Source organism: Emydura macquarii, unplaced genomic scaffold (genome assembly GCF_026122565.2).
Source record: "Emydura macquarii macquarii isolate MOO-44397 ecotype Brisbane River unplaced genomic scaffold, CSIRO-AGI_Emac_v2 contig_2422, whole genome shotgun sequence".
In the NCBI taxonomy this organism is placed as follows: Eukaryota; Metazoa; Chordata; order Testudines; family Chelidae; genus Emydura; species Emydura macquarii.
This window is the reverse complement of record NW_027132559.1, coordinates 22,282,871-22,305,789: the sequence shown is the minus strand read 5'-3', so window position 1 is coordinate 22,305,789 and position 22,919 is coordinate 22,282,871. Positions and strand designations below refer to the sequence as shown.

Sequence of the window (22,919 nt, the reverse complement as noted above, 5' to 3'; positions counted from 1 at the left end):
ATAAGTAACCATGGTTATAATTTTGGGGGATTATTAAAGACTTTGATTTTCAAATGCTTTGTAACCTATGTCCTAAATAGATCTCATAACAAAGACTGATATTTGCCTTGTATACACCAAGAGTTATAATCTTTAGAGGGTGTTAGTTATACAGTTCTGGGAATCTCAGGACATATAGATTGTCTAGGAAGAGCGTCACCATCTTAGAGCCTCCTAAAGATAACCTCAGTGGAACAGTGTAATATGATGTGAAAGATAACTTGAACTTCTGTCACTATAATTCTAATGCTAATAAGTAGAACAACGAGTCACTGAGGCAGTAGAAGTAAGTTTAACATTGGCTGAGCCTTGGGACCACAGGGAATGATGCTGAAAGTCCTAAAATTCTTCTCCAGCTAGAAGCAATGTCACAGCTAACAGAAAAGACAGTCCCAAAAAACAGTCACTAGATACTGCAAAGAATTTGGAGTTTCCACAAACTGTGTTTTTGTAATGGTACATATCCCAGGTAAATGAAAGCAGGATTGGTTGGAGCCAGGGCTACCTTCTGATTCAGGACTCATCCACACAATTTATTTCATGCCCTTCCTAGAAACACTGCATTCCAAAATGACACTGAGAAGGATAATTGCAGAGCACTGGAAAAGATTTTGACTGATATTTCTGTTGGCAGCAATTCCAAGAACATTGCTAGTCTGTGGGGCTTGCTGATAGGCAATGTGTTTTGGAAGCTTGTTTGGAGGTTGTAGATAGTTGATATTTGCCAGTGGTTTTGTTTGTAGATGACGCATAAAACAGCAAAATGTCCTGCTGGTCAGTAGCTCTCTGCTGTATTTTGAAGTGTCTGAAAATTTGTGAAAGAAAATTACCTGTTAATTCTTTAATAAAAGTGAATGTAATGTTTTAGGCCCCAACTCAGCAAAGTATTTAAGCACTCACATGGTTAAAGTTGAGCACATGCTTAGGTACCTGGCTGAATCTAGGCCTTAATACACTATAGTTTCATGTGGCTATAGAGGAACTTCATGGTCTTGGGATGCCAGTGGCTAAAAATGCATAGTTTGCATGGTGTATGTGAACATGTACCTTACAGTGTGTGGAAGAGTTAGATTTTTATCCTTGATATGTGGATAAGTACTAATATAAGAGTGTGATGTGATTCAAAGGTTTAAATATAGCATTTTATTTGAATTTGACTATCTTATTGCAGACAATGGTTGTGAAATATAACATCTATCATGTTTTATGTGCATGACTTGAAAGTAGAGCATGAAATGGACTGGGGTTGGTAGGCAAATTAATATTGTAAAGTATAATCATTCTATTTTTAGAAGAATTCGTACTATCTGTGCTTCAAAAACAGGCTTGTGCTGATTTCATTGCACTTGGTTATTTTGCTTGTGTGGTTTTCAGCATTCTTGCTATTATGAACGTGTTTATTTTTAGTTAAGATGGTGCCCAGTTTTGCTACCTCTGATCTGACTAAACGAAGGTAGAGCCATGGACATCTTTTGGGCATGTTCACCCATCTCCCAAGACAGAGAAAACTTCCTCCCCCATTCCAAACAAACATTTTTCAAGACATGTTTTCTTAATGATGCAATGTTTGTTTCTTGATTTGCTGTGAAGGGAGTGTCCACAGTGAATCCTAGCAGCACTAGAGCAATAGTAAGGAGGATCCAGGAAATCCATGAGCACACTCCAAGGCCATGTCTACCCTAGGAAAAATAGATGTGTTTTTATAATGATACACATTATAAATGGTAGCCAACACATTGCACAATCCTCTGGGGTTCACTTAAACCAGCAACATTGAGATAAAACTGCAACTTGCCCTGTCTATGCTAGGTGCATGCTAGTGCATGTTAGCTATCTCGTTGCAAAAAGACACCTATTTTTCCTAGGGTGGACATGGTCTAACGGTTTTAGGAGTTGGTAAAATAGTGAGCAATAGCCAGAGACTTAGGAAGGAAAGTTTTACTCAGGATCTTAGGAAAATGTTCCTAGCAGTGGGGCAGTGGAATAGACTGGTGAGGGAAGAAGTTGAGGCGCTATTCCTGCAGATAGAGAATCAGAAGTAGGCTAGCTCAGACATTACTCCATGTGTGATATATACATTTAGAAGCTCTGAGTGGTTGACCTAGGATGGGTTTTTTCCTCGCAGTATTGTCAATGTCCTCCCACCTGCTTCTACCAAGTAGCAATGCTGTGATAAGATATACTGAGGCCTGCATTACTTTTAGAGGTGGGCCCAAACCACAAAGGTGAGATCTAGATTTTGGTCACCCTGAAGTTCAAGCCTATCTCTAATACACTCTAACCTCTGCTGTGAATTATGGGTCCAAGCCTTTGCTCTTCTATATTATCTCTCTTCCTGGATTCCCCTGTACTTGGTGGCATGAGTTTTGCCAACTTCCTCCTACATCATCCTCATTGAGACTATTAAAGCATAATAGGTGAAATCCTAGTCTTACTGAAGTCAATGAGAGTGTTCCCATTGACTTCAATAGGGCCAAGATTTCACCCATTGTAGATACTATATCAACTTTAATAAATGCAAAAGCACATTTAAAAGTGAAGTACAAAGAGTTAATGTATCCTTCAACTGTTGAAAAGTTCATAAGGAAGAAATAAATCTATAGCTGACTTGAATGGGAGTGTTGTCTGAACAAGGACAATATGGTGTATTGTAATTCATTATATTCCATAGTCTCTTGTAATTCTCTGTAGTTCTCCAAGCATTGCATTCTATAAGGCTTGCTATTAAGTTTAGTTCTAAAATGTTGAATGCAAATGTTTAAAAGACTGGGAGGCCACTCAAGACTTTGATTTGCTAATGCCAAAATGTGATCGTCAGCACGTTACAAATAAAAGTATTTTTTTCTGTGGTAGCCTGCACACTTTAAGATTTATTTGTAGCGGGGGGGACAAGCAACCTTTGCCCTAGTTTTATTCAGAATTGTGCAAAGCTCAGTGATTTGAGTTCACTTTTATTTTGCTTTTGTTGGAGTTTTCAGCCTTTTAGATTGTGGTTTGAACAAGACAAGTTAAATTTACTGAACTCCTCAGGAGAAATTGAACCTCTGCTGATTTGCATTGATTTCATGAGGATTTCACCTCATGTTTTGCCTGGTTTTGAATAGAACAGTACGGGATAGATCTTCAAATAGCATAAATTGTCCCTGGAGCTATGAAAATTTATGCCATTTGAGGATTTGCCCCTATATCTTTTCGTAGAATCAATGAGGAGAGACAAGATTAGCTCAAAAATGGATCCAGGTTTCATAGATTCCAAGGCCAGAAGAGACCATTGTGATCATCTAGTCTGACCTCCTGTACAAAGACACAACAAACTTACAGAGAACTCAAGCCAAGTTTCAGGTTTCTATCTACATTCAGAAATCAGAGGGATTTCATGGGGTCCCATAATGAAAGTATTGAATGGTTCTAGATGTGATTTTTTAAATAATAAAGCAGTGAGTGCTCAGTTTGTCTCTGCTATCAGAAGCATGTTTGCATTTGTAATATTATTTCTCTATCTGCTTGTCTGCTCTGCAATGAAATGCAGTTTGGAGAACAATAAAAGCAGAGAAGGAGATCAGAGAGCAGAACATCACAGCAGGGAAAAATGGCACCTGCATGCATGTAACTAAAATCTAAAACATAGCTAGTACGATAGGTCACATTTTTGGTCCACCAGTTTAAGCAGTGTGCCTTTCAGGGTAAACCATTTGCCCTTAGTTAATCTTTCAACTGGATTGTTGTTATACCTCCTAACAAGATATACTTTGATTTGTGCGTTCATTTTAATATCACTATGATTAAACAGAAGTACCCTGTGGCTTATTTAAAAATGTAGCAGTGCAATTGAGAAACCTGACCCATTATTTAAACATTAAATTATTTGGTTTAGAAAAGTTTGTCCTGTGATTTTCAAGCACTTTATCGTCAATCCAGTAAATATATTGGTAACACTGATTTTCAGTTCCATTGCGATGTTGAGTTGCTATGATTATTTAAAAATTAACAGATACTTTCAAATAGTTTACAAAAAGCTCTATCTAGTGTGTTATTTTATTCAAAATTATACAGTCTTATAACAAAACAGCATATTTGGAATTTTAAAAAATAACATTGGAGTTTAAATAGAAAATTGAGCAACTCATTCCTTCAAGAGAGACATTGAAGTCAATAGGAGTTTTGCCATTCAGTGGGAGCAAGATGTACTTGATTAGGAATGGAGGGTTGTCTTTAGAGACTCTGTGGATTAGTTTATTTTACAGTAAGTAACAGGTTTGTAAGGGAGGAAAGCCTGTTCCTATTAAGTATTAAAAATGCTCATAACCTAATGATTTACATTCTTTATTCCATGCAGTTTTCACATTTTGTTGAATTGCACAAGGCTAGAAGTTACACATAGCCTTGCTGACCACATTTAATTTTTCTCCTCAAAATCAATGTCTGCATTAATTAAACGATTAGAAAGTTCGTCAACAACATATTCACAACCTAAATAGCTCTCTCTCTCTCTCTCTATGTCTCGCTTTTTGTTTTGTTTTGTGTTTTGTAAAATTATTTACACCCTGTCATTTGGGAAAGTATCCCTAGCCAGTAAAACACTTAACCATGAGCTGAATTCTGAGCTTGCACTTAGAGTTAGACACATTCTTTAGTGCCTTTTCTGAACTGGGGACTTAATTTTTAGAAGAATAGTTATCAGCACTACTAGGATTATACACTAGAAGACAAATGCAGGGATAAAATATAAGAAATCACTAGATGAAATATGGATATATAGGAATTCTTTGTTATTATACAGGGGACAGGTAGAGGCCCCCCTAGTTGGGTTGTCTAACACTTTCTACTACAAAGGATTCTTGCAGCCTTGTCTTTGAAGAGCTCTCACACTTCCATTGTTTGCAGCAGATTTAATATCCAGCAGGGGGAATCCCCTGAGGCTACAGATGTGCCTTTTCTTTGTCCCATGAAATTCCATTCAGATTTGATTGAGATAAAAAACGTTACAAATCAGATTCCCTTCTCTCACTTGGAAGAAATTAGCCACGTCCCAGAATTAAAGAACACCTTGCGACTGGGCTCATGGCAGTGTCAAAGAGTACCAGCAGCAGTAGCAGCGTACTGTGCATTAGGATACCAGTAAGCTGCTTGAGCAGCTGCAGTGGAAAGAAGAATGGGGGAATTGCTGGGTTGCCCCATCCCATGTAAACTCCCAAACCCAGCATGTGGCCCACACCCATTTACACTTCCCCAGGAGGAGTACTATGTGGACAGGGAAGGAGCTCCCCTAACATAATGAGGAGGGGAAGGAAGAGAGTGAGAGAGCACCAAACCAACGGGCTTTCACCCTACCCAGTAACCCCCATCCAACTCCTCTGGGAACACAACCTGCTCTTTCTGCTAGCTAATATAGTTAATCGTAATGTAGCTTCAGTGCTGCAATTACTAGGTTCACCCCCTGCTAATGATGGATAATGGAGGTGTGGAGGTGTTACAGTTGCATGTGATAGAATTTTTAAAAACTTTTTTCTTTAAAAAGAGTCCTAGAAAATTACACACACAAAAACTTTATTAAAAGAAGTTATTTACGTTGCAAAGTTGAGTACTAAAAAATTAGGAAATGATTTATGGTTGCCCCTTGTGCATATGCATTATGATAACAGTCTTTAATTCCGTTATCACATACTCTGTTTTCTACAGGACTCCTGCCTCATTCAGTGCACAGGATGGACACATAAGAGGGCCAAATTAAGATTATACAGGCAACCATAAACCTGACATTTGCTAACTTCCGAGGGCATGACTATGCAACCTAAAAAGCAGTCTTTTAACTTAATTTTTTTTAATGTAATATCTATGTAGTGTGAAACTTACATTAAGGAATCAAGCACGCACAAGCAAGGAAATTCCAAAAGTTAAGGCTTCACTGCAATCTTAATTAAGCTACACTAAAAAATAGCATGGATATTGAATAGTACAGATTAAAAAGCAACCAGTAATACATTGTTTACATTTAATAAAGAAAACAGGAATAAACAAATACTACTTAATTACAATGTGGCTGAGTTACTCATGCAGTAGAAAACTTAACTCTTCCTTGTTTTGAGTGCTTGATTTCCCAACCTTAATGTGGCATTAATGTTTTTTAATTTAATTTACATGTATTTATTTATTTATTTCTGTTTAGAGGAGCAAAGGGAGAACAGCATTGTCAAATCACTGTAATGAGATCTCAGTGCTTCCACTGTGCTTTAGAGTCTTCTCACTGTTGCTGAATGTCTTTAAAACTACCTTATCACTGTTAAATCATGGGTCATTAAAGCTCTCTAGGTTTTAGTACATGGGGGGGAGATAAATAGAAAAATCATGTTCCTGCATAAAAATGCACACCTGAAACATGCATAGATTTAGAAATACAAAACAGATTCTCTTCATATATGAACTCTTTATCCTTTCCCTTTGGGGGTTATAAAAGATGTATAGAAAACTATGTGATCACTGATTGCTGATTCAGCAAAACATTTAAGCATGTGTTTGAATCCCATAGAAATCCATAGGATTTAAGCATGTGCTTAAGCATTTGCTGAAAAGGGATAGATTTACACACATGCTTAAAGTTAATCATTTATTTATTTAAGCTTGCGGACGATACCAAGCTGGGAGAGTTTGAAAGTGCTTTGGAGGATAGGATTAAAATTCAAAATGATCTGGACAAACTTGTCTGACATAGATAGGATGACATTCAATAAGGACAAATGCAGAGTAGTCCACTGGGGAGGGAACAATCAATTACACACATACAAAATGGGAAATGACTGCCTAGGAAGGAGTACTGTGGAAAGGGATTTATAGTGGATCACCAGCTAAATATGAGTCAACAGTGCAACACCGCTGCCAAAAAAAAAAGAAAAGAAAAAAGCAACCATCATTCTGGGGTGTATTAGCAGAAGTGTTGTAAGCGAGACACGAGAAGTAATTATTCCACCTTATACTGCACTGAGAAGGCCTCAGCTGGAGTATTGTGTCCAGGTCTGGAAAGGTCAGATCCAGGTCAGGAAAGATGTGGACAAATTGGAGAAGGTCCAGAGGAGAGCAACAACAACAACAACAACAAAAAGATTAAAGGTCTAGAAACCAGGGCATATGAGGAAAGTTTGAAAATATTGGATTTGTTTAGTCTGGAGAAGAAGACTGCAAGGGGACATGATAACAATTAAGTACATAAAAGGCTTTTAGAAGAAGGAGGGTGTAAAATTGTTCTTTATAAGCTCTCAGGACAGGATAAGAAGCAATGATCTTAACTTGCAGCAAGGGAGGTTTAGGTTGGAGAAGTACCGGGAAAAATTGCCTAGTGAGGTTGTGCAATCTCTATCATTGGAGGTTTTTAAAAACAGGTTAGACAAACTCCTGTCAGGAGCGATCTAGTTATTATATAGTCCTGCCTTCAGTGCAGGGGACTGGACTAGATGACCTGTTGAGGTCCCTTCCAGTCTTACACTTCTGTGATTCTTCTTTGATTCTGTGCGTTGCTTAATCAAAACCATAATGGATATGCACAAAGGGGAAGACTCAAGGTTGCAAAAGTCCTAACTTATGATGCTTGTCTTTGGAAATATTTATTGACTTTGCAATAGAGAACATTTTAATGTAGTTTTATATATAAAATTTAAAATGTGTGTGTTTATATACACTCAGATACAACAGTGAGGCGCCGTGGTGTAAAAATGTAGATAGAATAGTATGTTTGTGTTTTTATGTGCATGTGCCAAATATTAAGGTTGCCTCAAGTTAGGCAATTAAATGCATATTTCTACTCCTACAGAATATTCTGATTTTCAGTCACTAAGCATCCCTAAGCCCTATCTGAAGTCAACTGGAGCTGTGAATGTTCAGTACCACTGAAAATCCATCCACTTACTGAGAGCCTAAATACAGTGGGACCTCAGAGTTACAAACACCAGAGTTACGAACTGACTGGTCAACCACACACCTCATTTGGAACCAGAAGTACGCAATCAGGCAGCAGCAGAGATCAAATTGTCAGACTGTCTAGTAGCTGGCTCGCAATTCAGTGTGCCAATCTTAGGTCTGACTGTCAGAAAACAGGGCAGACACCCCAAAGTGGTGGTATATTCTATAGTTACATTCCACCAAGCCAGTAACAAATTGCACTCCTGGATTACTATATTAGTCTCACAGTCCCCTTAGGCTCTCCAGTGCATATTGCCACTTAGACAAGTTGGATTTCTGTTATGAAAACCAAAAATCACGACACATTTGGTTACTCCCAGCCCCAAAGGGCCAGTCACTTACCCCAGGTCAATGAATTCTCTGGATCTCTCACACAAAAGTGCCAATCCTTTAGTAACTAATTAAAGATTTATCAGTTAAGAAAAATAAATGAAAGTTATTCAGAGGTTAAAGCAGGTAAATACATAACAGATGAGTCCGCATATGTAAGTTCAAATGATAGCAGTGATGTAGTATCTGCTAGTTTCCTGTAGGTCTCTCAAAGTTGCCCAAATGGCTTTGGGGATCTCTGTCTTGTATCTGGAACACCCCCTGACAGCATCCAAATAGATCAGAGATCCCACCACCAGTCTGTCTTAGGGACATTGGAGAGTTGTTCCGCCATGATATCGTGGGCTGCCCCGGAATCTGACGATGAACCAAGTCAGACTGAGGGGACGCCAAGGTCCCTACAAGGAGAAGATATACAGATCATGGAGGAATGCCTGCATACCCCTCCATTACCAGCATCCTCCTCCTCATCACCAGATGAGGCAGTGACAGGGCCCCTTAACACAGTCCCATGAGATGGTGTCAGGGCCCACAAGGAACTCCTCAAATGGGTGACAGCCAACCTAGGGCTGGAAGTGGAGTAAATGAAGAACACAGCCGATTCTCTATTCGACATCCTGGCAGCGGCAGCCCTCTCTAGGGTGGCCCTCTGGGTTCATGAAGGCAAAGAACTGGACCTCTTTGGGTGCAAGATTTATTCCATGGTATGCCTACAACTTTGCATTTCAAACCAGCAGGCATTGTTGGGAGATACGCTTTCAATGTCTGGCATTCAATGTCCAAATTTGCAGGCTCCCTGCCCCAGGAGTCAAGACCAGAATTCCAGGCCATTCTGAAGGAAGGGGAGACAATGGGGAGGGCCTCTCTCCAGGCTGCCTCCGATGCCACAGATTCAGCAGCCAGAACCGTGGCGTCGGCAGTTTCCGTGAGAAGGGCGTCATGGCTGAAATCATCTAGCCTATCGACAGAAATTCAGCAGGACCTCCCTTTTGACAGCACTGCCCTGTTCTTGGACCAGATGGACACCAAGCTGCATGGGCTCAAAGACTCCAGGGCTACATTATGTTCCCTAGGGTTATATACTCCACAGGCATCCAGGAGGCACTTCCGCCCCCAGCCCCAGCATCTGTTCCAGAGCCACTCCAGGAGCAAACCCTATAAAAAGAGAAACACGAATTATACTGACAAGGCCAGACTTCCTCGACACCTCAGTCATCCTCGAGCCTCTACCCATGAGGTGGGAGGCAAAACTTTTGAGGGTATGCCCGGGAGCGAGGTAGCAGTCTCAGACCAGGATCCATACCCACTTCTTTTCTCAAACCACCTTTCCTCCTTCCTCCCTGCGTGATCAGCAATAACATCAGACAAGTGGGTCCTGAGTACCATTGCAGCGGGATACATGCTCCAATTTGCCTCTATCCCTCCTTCCCACCCCCCATCCCTATCGCTCTTCAAGGACCCCTGTCATGAGTAACTCCTTGTCCAGGAGGTATGAGAGCTCATGCAGGTAGGGGCTGTAGAGCGAGTTCCCTGGCAAATAAAAGGAAGGGGGTTCTACTCCCATTGCTTTCTGATTCCAAAAGCCAAGGGAGGCTTGAGACCCATACTGAACTTACGACGCCTCAACAAGTATCTCAAGAGCAGTTTTGCAAACAGCACATCCATGAACTCCTGCTAGTTAGTCACCTAACATGGAATGGACATGAGCAAGCATTCGAAGAAGAAAGATGGTTACTAACCTTCTGTAACAATTATTCTTCAAGATGTGTTGCTCATGTCCATTCCACAACCCGCCCTCCTTCCCCACTGTCGGAGTTCCAGCAAGAAGGAACTGAGAGGAGGGGGACCGGCAGCGCCCTATATACAGGCGCATATGTGCACCACTGCAGAGGGTGCTAGAGCCAGCCCTACGGATACCACTGAGGGAAAAAGTTCTCTGGAGCTGGTGCATGTGGCGCACACATACATCTAGAGTGGAATGGACATGAGCAACACATCTCAAAGAACAACAGTCACAGAAGGTTAGTAACAGTCTTTTTTTGGTAGTACCTTGTTTTAGTGTCCATACAATGTTTTGTGTGATCTGAATTTCAAGACCCTGAATTAAAAGAAACTGCCTGATGACACTTTGTCATTGTTGAGTATTTTGAAATATGAACACCATCTCCTCCCGATTCACAAGTCAGGAGACAGTGAAATCACTTTAATTGAATTTCAATTATTTTATTGAAAACTTCACATTAATATTTTGTTAAGGAACATAATTAGCGAGGAAGTACAGATGATATATCTCTATTAGTGTCTATTAACTGTATACTTATTAGTACATTCCTCCTCTCCCCACAAACCAAGACATCATGATATATGTAAGAACCAAGAGAGAAGGAGATTAGCCACTGCATCACATTCCTGGAATATTACATGTACGACGTTCCAGGAATATGGAATGATATATAGTGATATGTACATTGAAACCACCTTCATGAGGTACGGCGATGGCCATAGTGGCATCATTGGGATCACTCTGAAACCAGAGACTCTGAAGACTTGGATTCTTAGCCTCCACATATGCAGCTGGGCGGCAGAAGACATTACAGACATAAAGACCAGCAATTAGGCACAAGAGCTCTACAAAGAAGAAATGAAGTCAAGGATAGCTGCAGGTGTAGGGGACAGAGAAGCCATCAATAAGAAACTAGAGCTGTGCATCAATCTCTTGCACCCACTAAGCACCCATAGTCAATCGTAAGCATTGTCAGTGGTGGAATGACACCACCATCAGTCAGTGTACATGACGCACTTATAACTGGAATTTGCCAAATGCAGGAATTTGAACTTGGCTGGCCCACAGGGGTCTATGACGACACAATGCCAAGGATAATAGAGACAGTGGCAGAAACAAAAAAGCATGTGCAGGTATCTATTCAAGAGCGATAGGCCCAAAAGCTAGTTACCATGGGTGGACATAAAGAATATATTGCCGCGTGATTTGGCTTATGTATCAACCTCAATGTTTACTGACTCTGGTGACATAAGGATTATCCAAGCTAAGTCTAACCAAAAGAAGCTGCAGACCGAGGTGTCACACAGCTAGATATACTTCACAAGAAGTCACCTGCACAGTTATTGATGGTTCCATAGCTCTTTAAGTAGTATGCTAGCCAGCAAGTGGTATCATCAAGGACTTGTGACCAGTTTCAGAGTTTACACTGAACACAAGCCAGAAGCAGGTGATGTATACCTTTGACAGTACAAAGACTTCAGCACAAGATTTAGTAGAGCTACAGAAGCAAGTAGAGTGCATCAGTGGAAAACAAGTACACAACTTCCTCCACAGAAAGTTTTCTTGACAGTAACTGAAAATAAGAATCAGATGATTGATATTAATGATCTGGAAGATGGGGTAGATTGCACCCTCAGCAAGTTTGCAGATGACACTAAGCTAGGAGGAGTGGTAGATACCCTGGAAGGTAGGGATAGAATACAGAAGGACCTAAACAAACTGGAGGATTGGCCAAAAGAAATCTGATGAGGTTCAACAAAGAAAAGTGCAGAGTCCTGCACTTTGGACGGAAGAATCCCATGCACAGCTACAGACTGGGGACTGATGACCTAGGCAGCAGTTCTGCAGAAAATAAAAGTTACAGTGGATAAGAAGCTGGATATGAGTCAGCACTATGCCCTGGTTGCCAAGAAGGCTAATAGCATATTGGGCTGCATTAGGAGGAGCATTGCCAGCAGATCGCGGGAAGTGATTATTCCCCTCTATTCGGCATTGGTGAGGCCACATTTGGAGTATTGTGTCCAGTTTTGGGCCCCCCACTACAACAAGGATGTGGAGAAGTTAGAGTCCAGCGGAGGGCAACAAAAATTATTAGGGGGCTGGAGCACAAGACTTATGAGGAGAGGCTGAGGGAACTAGGCTTGTTTAGTCTGCAGAAGAAGAAGAATGAGGGGAGATTTGATAGCAGCCTTTAACTACCTGAAAGGAGGTTCCAGGGAGGATGGAGCTAGGCTGTTCTCAGTGGTGGCAGATGACAGAACAAGGAGCAATGGTCTCAAATTGCAGTGGGGTAGGTCTAGGTTGGACATTAGGAAAAAGTTTTTCACTAGGAGGGTGGTGAAGCACTGGAATGGGTTACCTAGGGAGGTGGTGGAATCTCCATCTTTAGAGGTTTTTAAGCTGCGGCTTGACAAAACCCTCGCTGGGATTATTTAGGTGAGGTTAGTCCTGCTTTGAGCAGGGGGGTTGGACTAGATGATCTCCTGAGGTCCCTTCCAACTCTGTGATTCTATGATTCTGTGATCATTTGTACAGAACTCAATCAAGTCCAGAAATTTCATCAGCGACATGTACTAGAGCACAAGCTAGTCATCACAGGCAGCAACACCTGCTAGGGAGATGTGGTGATCAATAGAGAGCATATGGCCATCTCTCATATGGAAGACAACAACATTCTTGCACAACAACTAGTGATGATTGCAAAGCATAATCTGTTGGGAGTATCATTATTATCAGATGACACTGATATATTTGTTTTATTTTTGCACCATTACCTTGAACAGAGTCTAACATCTTCAGTGATTTTGGAAAACACCTCTCTCCCCCAATACAAGAGAGAGCTGTAATAGACATCCGTGCTCCTGCAGATCAACACCAGAATATTGTACCAAGATAGTTAACTGTCCATGCACTCTGAGGTGATACAGGAGTTTCCTATTTTGACCTCAGCAAAGACACTATGTTTGAGTTTCTGTGAGCTGGATGCTTGCTCCCCTCTCTGCTGGGTGACATCAGTGGAACAGTGCCTGATGTCATCGAAATTCATCGCTGCCTGCTACGGACTATCAAATATGCCACCATGTTGGAAGCTAGCAGAAATCATGGGCAGCAAAAAATGGCAAATGTCAACACCAAATCTCAGTTCACTACCACTAACAACTGAAGCATTTATAGAAAATGTAAAATGAGCACATCTTCCAGCATCCACTTGATCCAGTATGGATCGATGCACAATGACAGGTCCAAGACCCTGCTTTCAAAATCTGTACCAGACAATGTCATTATTGCTCATCCAGATATTTTAAAGTTAATCAAGTACTCCCGTGAGAGTGATGTGCCTTGTAAGTCTATGAGATGTGGATGTAACAGTGCCAACCATATTGTGTGCATGCCAAGGAGGTATGGCATGCTTTAGTGATCTGAAAAAATCAGCATTAGCATTTGCAGATGAAAATGGCAATGACATATTCAGACATTCAGCTGTTGTTTGAATGAGAGAGAACATCATAGTCATAATTTATAATGATGCCAAAATGAAGTATTTGGTTAAAGTTATTATTCTTTTATTCAATATATATATATATATATATATATATATATATATATATATATATATATATATATAATGTTTGATATTTTTTACATAAAAAGGAGTGGTAACTGTATAAAATGAAAATTGTGGTCAGTGCTATTCCCCCAATTCCCATCCTTATGTGCCCGTATTATTAAAATATTATTGTTATTGGTTGATATTGCAAATGTTAAATACATGTTAAATAAATGTTAAACATTTCACTTATAAAATTCTTGATTTCTGTATGCTCCAAATCATGCAAACTCTTTTAATGATTATGGGGAGTGGTAAGGGTGGAATGAAAATTTAAACATTCAATACTTCAAAATGCTCATCAGTGATAGAAGGTCATCATTAGGCAGATTCTTAAAATTTATGGTCTTGAAATACAGAATCCACAAAAACCCTTGTGCGGACCCTAACGCAAGACCAGAGTGGCAACCAGACTGTAGATGCAGGTTGAAATCATTCCAGTAGGCTTCCCACTACTGACTTTCAGTGCACCTGTGGCCTATATAAATCTCCCAGAATCCACTTTTGGGAGCTGTGTGGGGTACTACGGAATGATTCCCCATAGGGCATTGCAGCTGAAACATTTAGAACAATGCAAATGTGAATACATGGTTACAACTATATTGGTCCTTAGGCCGAATTACCAGGATTAATGTGGATGCATTGAACTGTCTGTGCTGAAACTAGTTCTATCCTGTCAGTTCAATGACAAATAATTCAATTCTCTATACTTGATCTAAGAGCAGAATTGAATCCATTCAGCCTAGTAACCTTGCACCTCCAAGAGAGAAAAGAGGTTGAAACGGCCCAAATATTAGTTGAGTCTCATAAGGACAATGGGACATGTCCATCTGCTGCTTTATTTGACTTTCTAGGGTAATTACTAACCTGCTGTGCTTGCCTTCCCCTTCTCAGAACTGGAATACTCTGATGTACTTATATCTTTGAGAGGTTTGTGGCTAGTTTATAATGTTCACATGATCTATTAAAAAGCTGACGTGGTTTGGCTCGAAGAACGTTGCACTAGTTGAATACATAGCAAACTCTATATAGCAATACTGAACCAAAAGACACCAAGTGTATCATTTGTAGCATTGTCTTACGTATCTAATTCTGTGTGTACAGGTATAATGACCTTTCTACTTAAATAGCAAATATAATCTGCACTTACCTGCCTTTTAAAATGCAAATAAACTGTTCTTGAGAGCTGGCTGGGGGGGAGGGGCAAACAACTGCACTTGGCACTGCATCACACAGACGCTTCCAAGAGACACATGGACATGTAGTTTTAACATTGCTATGTAAGTTTGAAAGCTGCTATTTTGTGTCCATGTTTCTTTCTAAATTCTACAGAGAACTACAGTAAAAATTGTTTAACGCTGAAGCTGTGAGAGAGGCAGACTTGTGCAGCTCTTGTTCAAATTCTCATAAATCACTGGAATAGTGCATCTCTAATATGTGGTACTGCAGTTGAAAACTGCCATAGGACAATATCAATCACCCAAAAATGAACAAAGTGCTTATAATGAAAGTGCAAAGATGGATCCCTCTTTAACATGTCCCGTTTCCCCCCTCCCCCCTTCTCATTGGTTTCAGAAGCCACTGCTTCTGATTCTACTGTAGGTCCTGAAACTAAGACAGCAGCAAGATTCTAGTGCTACAGCCAACTGCAGTGTAGCCAGAGAAACAGGCAACAAAAATAGAATGCCAGGATTGCTGTGCGTGGGTGAGGCAGAAACCACATTATGAGCAAAAGCTTCCAGTATTATTTTAGAACCAATCCAGAGCCCTTGTCATTTTGTTCTTTTTTTTTCACAAAATACCCATGAAGGGAGAGATGGGGGAGAAAGAAAGATATCAAACATCATGAACGTTCCTCTCTCCAGAATTTTAATTTATATTCCTCTTCTTATTTCTCTTCTTGAAAAGCTGCTCACAAACACACAGTTGTGTACCAATAGGTTTGACAGTGAGAAAGGGTTAATTACTTTTGAGGATTGGCAAGAGAATAGCAGTTTGAAAGACAGAGACTGGACAGCTGTGTTTGCTGTGGTATTTTTAAATGCATTAATGCAGGCTCCAATCACTCGGCCATGCTTGACCTATTTTTGGCTCAGGCTGGCCATTGTTCTATTTCTGTTGCCTGTGGGCCACGCTGTTGTTGATTCATATGCAAATGAGTTATCACTAGCTTCAGCCAACTTTGCAGAGAGACAGAGCAAGGCAGAGGGAGAGAGAGAGAAAGGAGGAGGGCACAGGGACAGAAACACTTGTCAAGGCTGAGGGTAGCTGAAACTAAGCCGGTAGGGACTGAAGTTCCTGGAAACGATGCTTATTTGTTTTATTTTTTAAAGTGGCTTTATTCTCTCTTCCCCTTCCTCCCCAACACCACACAAGAAAGCCTGAAGCACAAATATATTTCTTCATCCACCTGCTGTTGGCTTCCAGAACACAACTATTCCAACTCAGAGGTGCATAGTCCACTGAGTCCTCCCTATTCTTTTGCAGCAGACTGGGACAGAGTAAAAATGGATTGTCCTTTTGTTTCGTTTTTTCAATAGATATTTATTCAAATGCTTAAATATTGTTAATTACCAAAGTCTATTATTTTTTCCACTCCCTGTGAAGGAGGTAGGATTAGAAAGGGTTGCTCCTGACGCCCTGATATGATACAGTGATGAATCTTTCATGTAGCTGAAGTACAGACTGCCTGGAATATGCTGCAGACAATTTACGAGAGCGAATCGTGTTTTTCCTCAGATGGAGTTTCTGGACCTGAACAGCTCTTTGCTCAGCAAAGAATGCACAGTATGATCAGCTCAGGTAAGAGGCAGTTCAATAACTAAGGCTTCTCTGTCTGGAGGGTGACTTTCTAAGGAAATACTAACTGTCACAGGAAAGCACTTCTGCTTTAAAGAACTGGTTCTCTTTTAAGTTATTTTATTTAGCTTTTTTTTTAAATGATTATCTCTACAACAATATTACTTGGACACTTGATGCTACTGTTGTGGTTTTCTTTTAAGCCTGCTGCTTCCAAGCCAAAAGAAAACTAGCAAGTAAAATGTAGTTTGAGGGTTTTTTTTTCCCCCTCTTGTTCTGTGATTGCAAAATGGGGCTTGTGATGATCGCAGGCTCAGTCAGAACGAGACTCCATCAGACAAGACCGTATCAGCAGGCTGCAATTCATAACTCATCCTAGTCAGTTGGGTTCATATATGATTTTGTAAGCAGGAATAAGGTCTATTTATAACTTTCTTTTTCTCAAGTTTACAGAGAGATTTCTGTAAAGGTCTTTTTCTGTTTTCCTAATGCTATCGTTTTCAATCATTCTAAAGTACATCTGTCTTTTTTACATAGGGCTTATGTTACTTTAAACATATTACTTTACTTTAAATCTAGTTATATCTTTAAACATATTTAGGAACCTTGGCAATGCCAGTCAGATGTGATGACTCACTGAAAATGTAAGTTGGATGTGTTTTTGAAACAGGTGTTTTAAAGCTGCAGTTACAGAATAATGGATATCACCTCCCAGTTTTGAAGACCCACTTGTATTTTCTACTTTCTGTGATATCTGTGTCTTAGATCTGCGAATGATGCACTGAGACTGAATTTAGTTGCTAGAGTTTAACAGGATAGCTTAGTAAAAGAACCCAGTGCTCAAGTCAAATTTGGCCTCTCTCTGATTAACACTGTGAGATTCTGGCTTCGGTTTTATAGGGCTTAACTTCAGTATGTTTTGGGACACAATGGTTTGTATCTGCTTTGTGGTTTTCAATCCTTTGTTTCTGGTTCTTCTTTATTAATTTGTAAAGCTGGCGTTGCATAAAGCCTGCATGTGAAATTGTGATTTGCTCAGGTAGACTTCAGTCTTTTAAATGTTCACAAAGCTTAGCGGTGCTTCCCACTTTCCTAAGCATGATTATGTCTGAAAGAACCCTTTTGTTGGTCGGCAACATGCCTGTTGTAATGGTCAGACTCTTGATCCACCTGTTGAACCTTTCCTGATTAGTGTGTATATTTGATATCTGCTTCCTTTCCTATTTGTAGGCAGGGATAAGCTTAGAGTTGTCTTTGGTTTTTTCGTACTGGGGTGGAACTGAAGAGCAGAATAATGGTTTCAGATATTAAATTGTTGTGTTGTGAGTTTGTCACCTGGGAATGCCTGCCTTTTCGGATAAGACATATAAATGTCTTAACAAGTAACAGCACAGTAAATAATTTGCATTGCAAAAAACCAAGGCCACCTAGGAATAATTATAGATTGAGAGAAGTGATGAAAGACTGAAAAACTGCTTAAAGCAATCTCAAGTCTAAAGGTAATGGATTGGGAGAGGGGACTTATGACCAGTACTGCTTTGTATTGTCAATTTTCTCTGTGTGTTATAAGGCTTTTATTTTTCTCCCACTGTGACTGAGTTTTTAGTCTCTTCTTCAAGAATTTACAAAACTGTTTCTTCATGTTTTGGGAATAGGTTTTGTACCACTGGTTTAAAAAAATATCTAGTGGTAAATTTATTCGTAAATGTAAAGAGCTAAGTACTGGCTCAGACGGTGGGTAGGCACTGTAGGTTCTGTCCATCAAGCTTTCTCACAGCTCTGCCAAGCCACCTAAGTGTAGACCTGTTGTTATAGTCATTGGTCTACTATGCACAGATTAATAGTTATCTGATGGTTTTGTAATGGGCACCGGCATAACCCAGAGATCAGATAGGCCCACTTCTTCACTTGAAAAAAAGCCAAAAAAGCCAAAAAAGCCAGGTTTACAGAGGTTAAAAGTTAGTGCATACCCATCCTGCTGCCTTGAACTACCAATCAGTTCCATTTGAATAATAGCAGTTCTCTGATTTGGAACCCAAGAAAAGCTGGTACTTTTCTGTGAGATTATAGCTCTACTTTCCTCCCTTGAAGACAAGAATGTCAGGTAACATTTGATTTTTATCTGGTATTGTTAGATCCATGTAACATATACAACTTCTTCTGAAGCAACAGATAATGTTTTAATGGCTTCCTTTATTAATTGGGAGACAAAAAACTATTTTCCAGGTGAAGGATTTTTAAAAGTGACTTTGTTTCAAACAAAAACATTCTTCAGTATTTATGCTGACCTTTAAAATATACAAATAAACTACAACTATTGTATGTAGCCTGCAGTTTAATCCATCTCATGAGCAACTGCAGGGTCCAAAGTTGCTTTTGAGTGACCTCTCCTCCTTTTGACTTCTAGAGTTTGCAGGATCAGGCCCTATAATTTGATACCTGGCATTTTTCATATAATGGCTGATGTGTTACAGAATTTATGGAAAATATCGCAACAATAGATAAAATCTGATTAAACACTAAGGATCCATATAGTTTTGAACTGGAAAGGCGCTCCTCCCTTTCTTTCTATAGTATTTTATCGCATTGTTCTGCAACAAATAATAAAAAAGATGCCACTGTGCCCTAATGTGATTTAAAATTAAAACAAATCCCCCTAATTTCTGAAACTTGTGAAAGATGTCTGTGTCAGCAGAACTTGCTCTACTTATAGGAGAGAGGAGTTGCCCCTCTAAGACTGCTAGGGTGCTATATGGCTGTGTTAGATAGGGTGCCTAAATGGTCAGCTAATTGTAGTGATTTTGTTTTCTAATTTATACATGTGTAACTTCCATTCCTATTAATGAGCTGTGCATATTTATCAAGAAGAGAAGAGACCTCTAAATATTTACACTGTGCACCCTTAATCCTTCAAAAATCTAGGAATTAGCACAAACTTAATGGATATTTAGATTTGCAAATCTCCAGATTCACTGTGCATGCATTCCTCAGTTCTAATTTTAAAATAGATGGAGTCAACCCCAGAGAAGACTGTTCCAATGGGCAGCTGATATGTATTCACAAATCAAACTGTCTGAGGAATTTCTAAGAATACCAGGCATATGAAATACTCCTGTCATGTGAAGCAGCACTTCTGGTATTCCCTTAATTACTGCTTTGCTGCCTGCCTCCATTTCATCTTGTAAATCATATTATGAATGGGATGATCTGGATAGGTACCAGTCAAAAGTATAATCATGAATGGGACAATCCAGATAGGCACCAAATCAAGAAGCTATATAATTACAAACACCTACACCCTATCTCAGAAATAGGAATATCAGCGATCTTGAAAAAGACTGTTCTATGTGTTAATGTATAGTACTATTTGCTCTAAAATGCACTATCAAGTGCTCGACACGTTTCTTCAACAGGATGACACTGATTAATGAAGTATGGTATCAAATATGTGTTTTATACATAAGGAAGTGAACTGTCTCTCTCTCTTTTTAAAGAAAAAATATTTTGTGTCTTGTTAATTCCCCCTCCCCTCCCAAAATGACTGTTAGTTATTTCAGAGATCATGCGTTTTGTTAAACAAATGAAAGTAGGTGGGGTATAGCTGTCAGGCCCAAAAGGCTCTTATTTTAGCGGTGGTGGAGCTTTCTGTGTACTAATATGTGCCGTTATGTTTGTTTTACCCATTACAGTCACTTTTCTATGTTTGTACAATGCCTAGCATAAGGGGCCCAAGTTTTCAGTTGGCCTCCAGGCACTACCACAATACAAATAATAAATAATAATAATAGTGCCTTGAGGGAAAGTGTGTTGGGTCAAATTGGTTTCTGGTGAAACGCCAGTAAGCTTAATAGATCATGGCAAGTAATTGGCCCAAAACTATAATAATTTATGTGAAATTCTAGTAAGTTTTTTTTTGAACAAGGCAAATAGTTTGCACAGAACAATAATAATCGGATTAAATGGAGTTTAACCGGTGATGAATTTGGCTTTTGTGTAGGGGGAGATGTAGATTTACCATACTGTTGGGACTGAGGATACATGGCTTTGAGAAGTGAACCCAAGATCAGGAATCCTTTTGGTCATTAAATATTCCTTGCCATTTTAAAAAAGCATAGGGGTGGTGCTCCCACTTTCCTGGCCATATTCCAACATGGGTTCCTGCATTCTGCCTCCCTAATCTCTATGTACATTTGTATTTGGATTAAGAATTCTTCACTTCCTATCCTGTGCTGGTGTGTCGCACATACAAGCCTGATCAAAAGCTCAAGAAAGTGCTTGAGTTCTAAGCCTGAATGTGCCACTGACTTGCTGGCCCTGGGCATGTTACATAACTTGGTATGTCGCAATTTTCCCTTCTGTAATATCAGGAAAATAATGCTTACTTAGGCTCACAAGCATGTTCCTAATGGAGTAAAATACTTCAGAATGACTGATTTGGTTAATGTAGCCTCTCTATCTGCTTCCAAAATATCTGCAATTTCCTGAAATTTAGTCAGTGCATATATTTTTAAATATTTTACTCTGTGGTTTGATTAAGAAATTGAAGTTGTGTTGCTGAGGTGTGAGTGGTGGAATAAATCACATTTGTTGTTTCTGTTCTGTGGTTGGATGAGCATGTGAATTTAAATGGCTGACTGCAAATACTAGCACCTGTGACTTTGAAATTTGCTTTTCATGGCCAAGAAAACTCAGTTGCTCAAATGTTCTTGCATAGTGAATGCAAAAGGGTCATAAAGATGGCTGAAACCAATTCATTTGAAGATTTGCTCTAATATTCATGGAAAACTTGAATTATTTGCCCATTTCAATTAATACCATATAGCATTTTACATTGGTAAGGGGCTGTATGAATCTTGTTGTCTAGCAGCAATGGCACTATGGCTATTAAAACACTAACGAGAGAGAGAGAGAAAGTTTGATGTTTCCCTGAACTTGTGCTTTTTGGCTTTCTCTAGAGCTCTGGAAAGAGGAAAAGCAGAAGAGCTGAGCATTAAGCATGTTTCAAGAAAGAGAGATATGTGGCTGTAGATATGAAACCCAGAAACTCTTTAAAGCATCCAGAATGTGACCATTTTGCAACTAAGGGAATCCATTTCTGTCCCACAGACTCAAAGGTAGAAAATAGGATCTATTCAGTGCCATAATTATTAACAGAATTAGAAGAGCCAAAGTACCATGGGTCCTGCAGTCCTCATGCAGTGAAAACTCCCATTAACTCCAGTGGAAATCTTACCTGCTGTGGGACTGGGTATTGATACTACAATGAGTTGAGGGAACAAAGAGCACCTGCTAGATTGGCCCCTTTCTGTGTGATGCTGCTTTTGGACATGATCATGCCTAAATGAGAGCATGGAACTGACCAATTCTCATTTTATCATGTGTCTTGTAGATTTTGTGTTTTTCTTAAAGCCCTAGCTCCTGGATTCCTGGGATTACATGAAAAATTCAGCTTTCATTAAATTTCTAGTCCTCACATTTATGGAGAAAAATATGAAAATATGAACCCTTAAAGGCACAAAAACAGATGTCAGATAAAAAGAATCCAATATGTAATATTTAAAAAAAATCTTTTAAGCCTGTCTCTTGAGTTCTGAATGTTTGGTATTGAAAGTACTGCAATTGCTATTTGCCTGAATTGCAGGTACTCATTGATATCAGCAACAACTCTCTGTAGTGCATAGTGAATGATAACTTTCAATAGTGGGGGAGGACTTAAACTCTTTCCATTTTTTGCCTTATATCATTTTAGCCATGTGTATTTAAATCTTCAGCTCTACTTTATTCATTGGAATGTATTGCACTTAAAAGAAGATAGCATGAACCAAATTCTATTCCTCATTTATACCTATACATGAACCCACTGATTTCTTGCACAGGATGTGAGGAGAGAATTCGTCCCATTCTGTATACAGTTTGCCTTGTCCTAGCTTTAATCAGACTTCCATTTCTGCATTAATTATTCTCTCCCTTTCTCTTGTGCAGTCTTTGCAGAGAATGCAAAAGCTGTGAGAAGGCAGAATGACTGACTATGTAGTATGCAAACATTAGTATACTTCTGTGTGTGTGTGTGTGTGTGTGTGTATTTGCCATGTGAGGTTTCAGATGACATTACATTGTAACCTAGTATGGACTAGTATAGTTTCTGTTGTTTAAAAACACAAAACAACCCAAAAGCATTCTGGGGAAAGAAAATGACAGATTATTGTTAAATAGATGAAAATCTAACGTGCCCTATACTGTGGATCTCTTTAGCAGGCTGACTCCAATCGGTCAGTTATTCTTAGCCTAGTTATTTTCATCTTGTGGCATTACAGGTCTAAGATTAGCCTGTTAGGCGTTATCATGCCATCTGAGTTACCTCCTAATATAACTCTACACCGGAATGATTATTTATAGACAGAGCATTCTGTC

The 22,919-nt window shown here is 39.5% G+C and overlaps 1 protein-coding gene across 1 annotated transcript in view; it reads left to right on the top strand.

The window, feature by feature from the left end:
* HDAC9 (histone deacetylase 9) overlaps positions 1-22,919 on the top strand; it is a 642,497-nt gene that overhangs the window by 297,120 nt on the left and 322,458 nt on the right. The window contains exon 4 of the mRNA XM_067562102.1: positions 16,449-16,511. Within this exon, the coding sequence (XP_067418203.1) occupies positions 16,449-16,511 (63 nt within the window). The remainder of the gene's footprint in view (positions 1-16,448; positions 16,512-22,919) is intronic.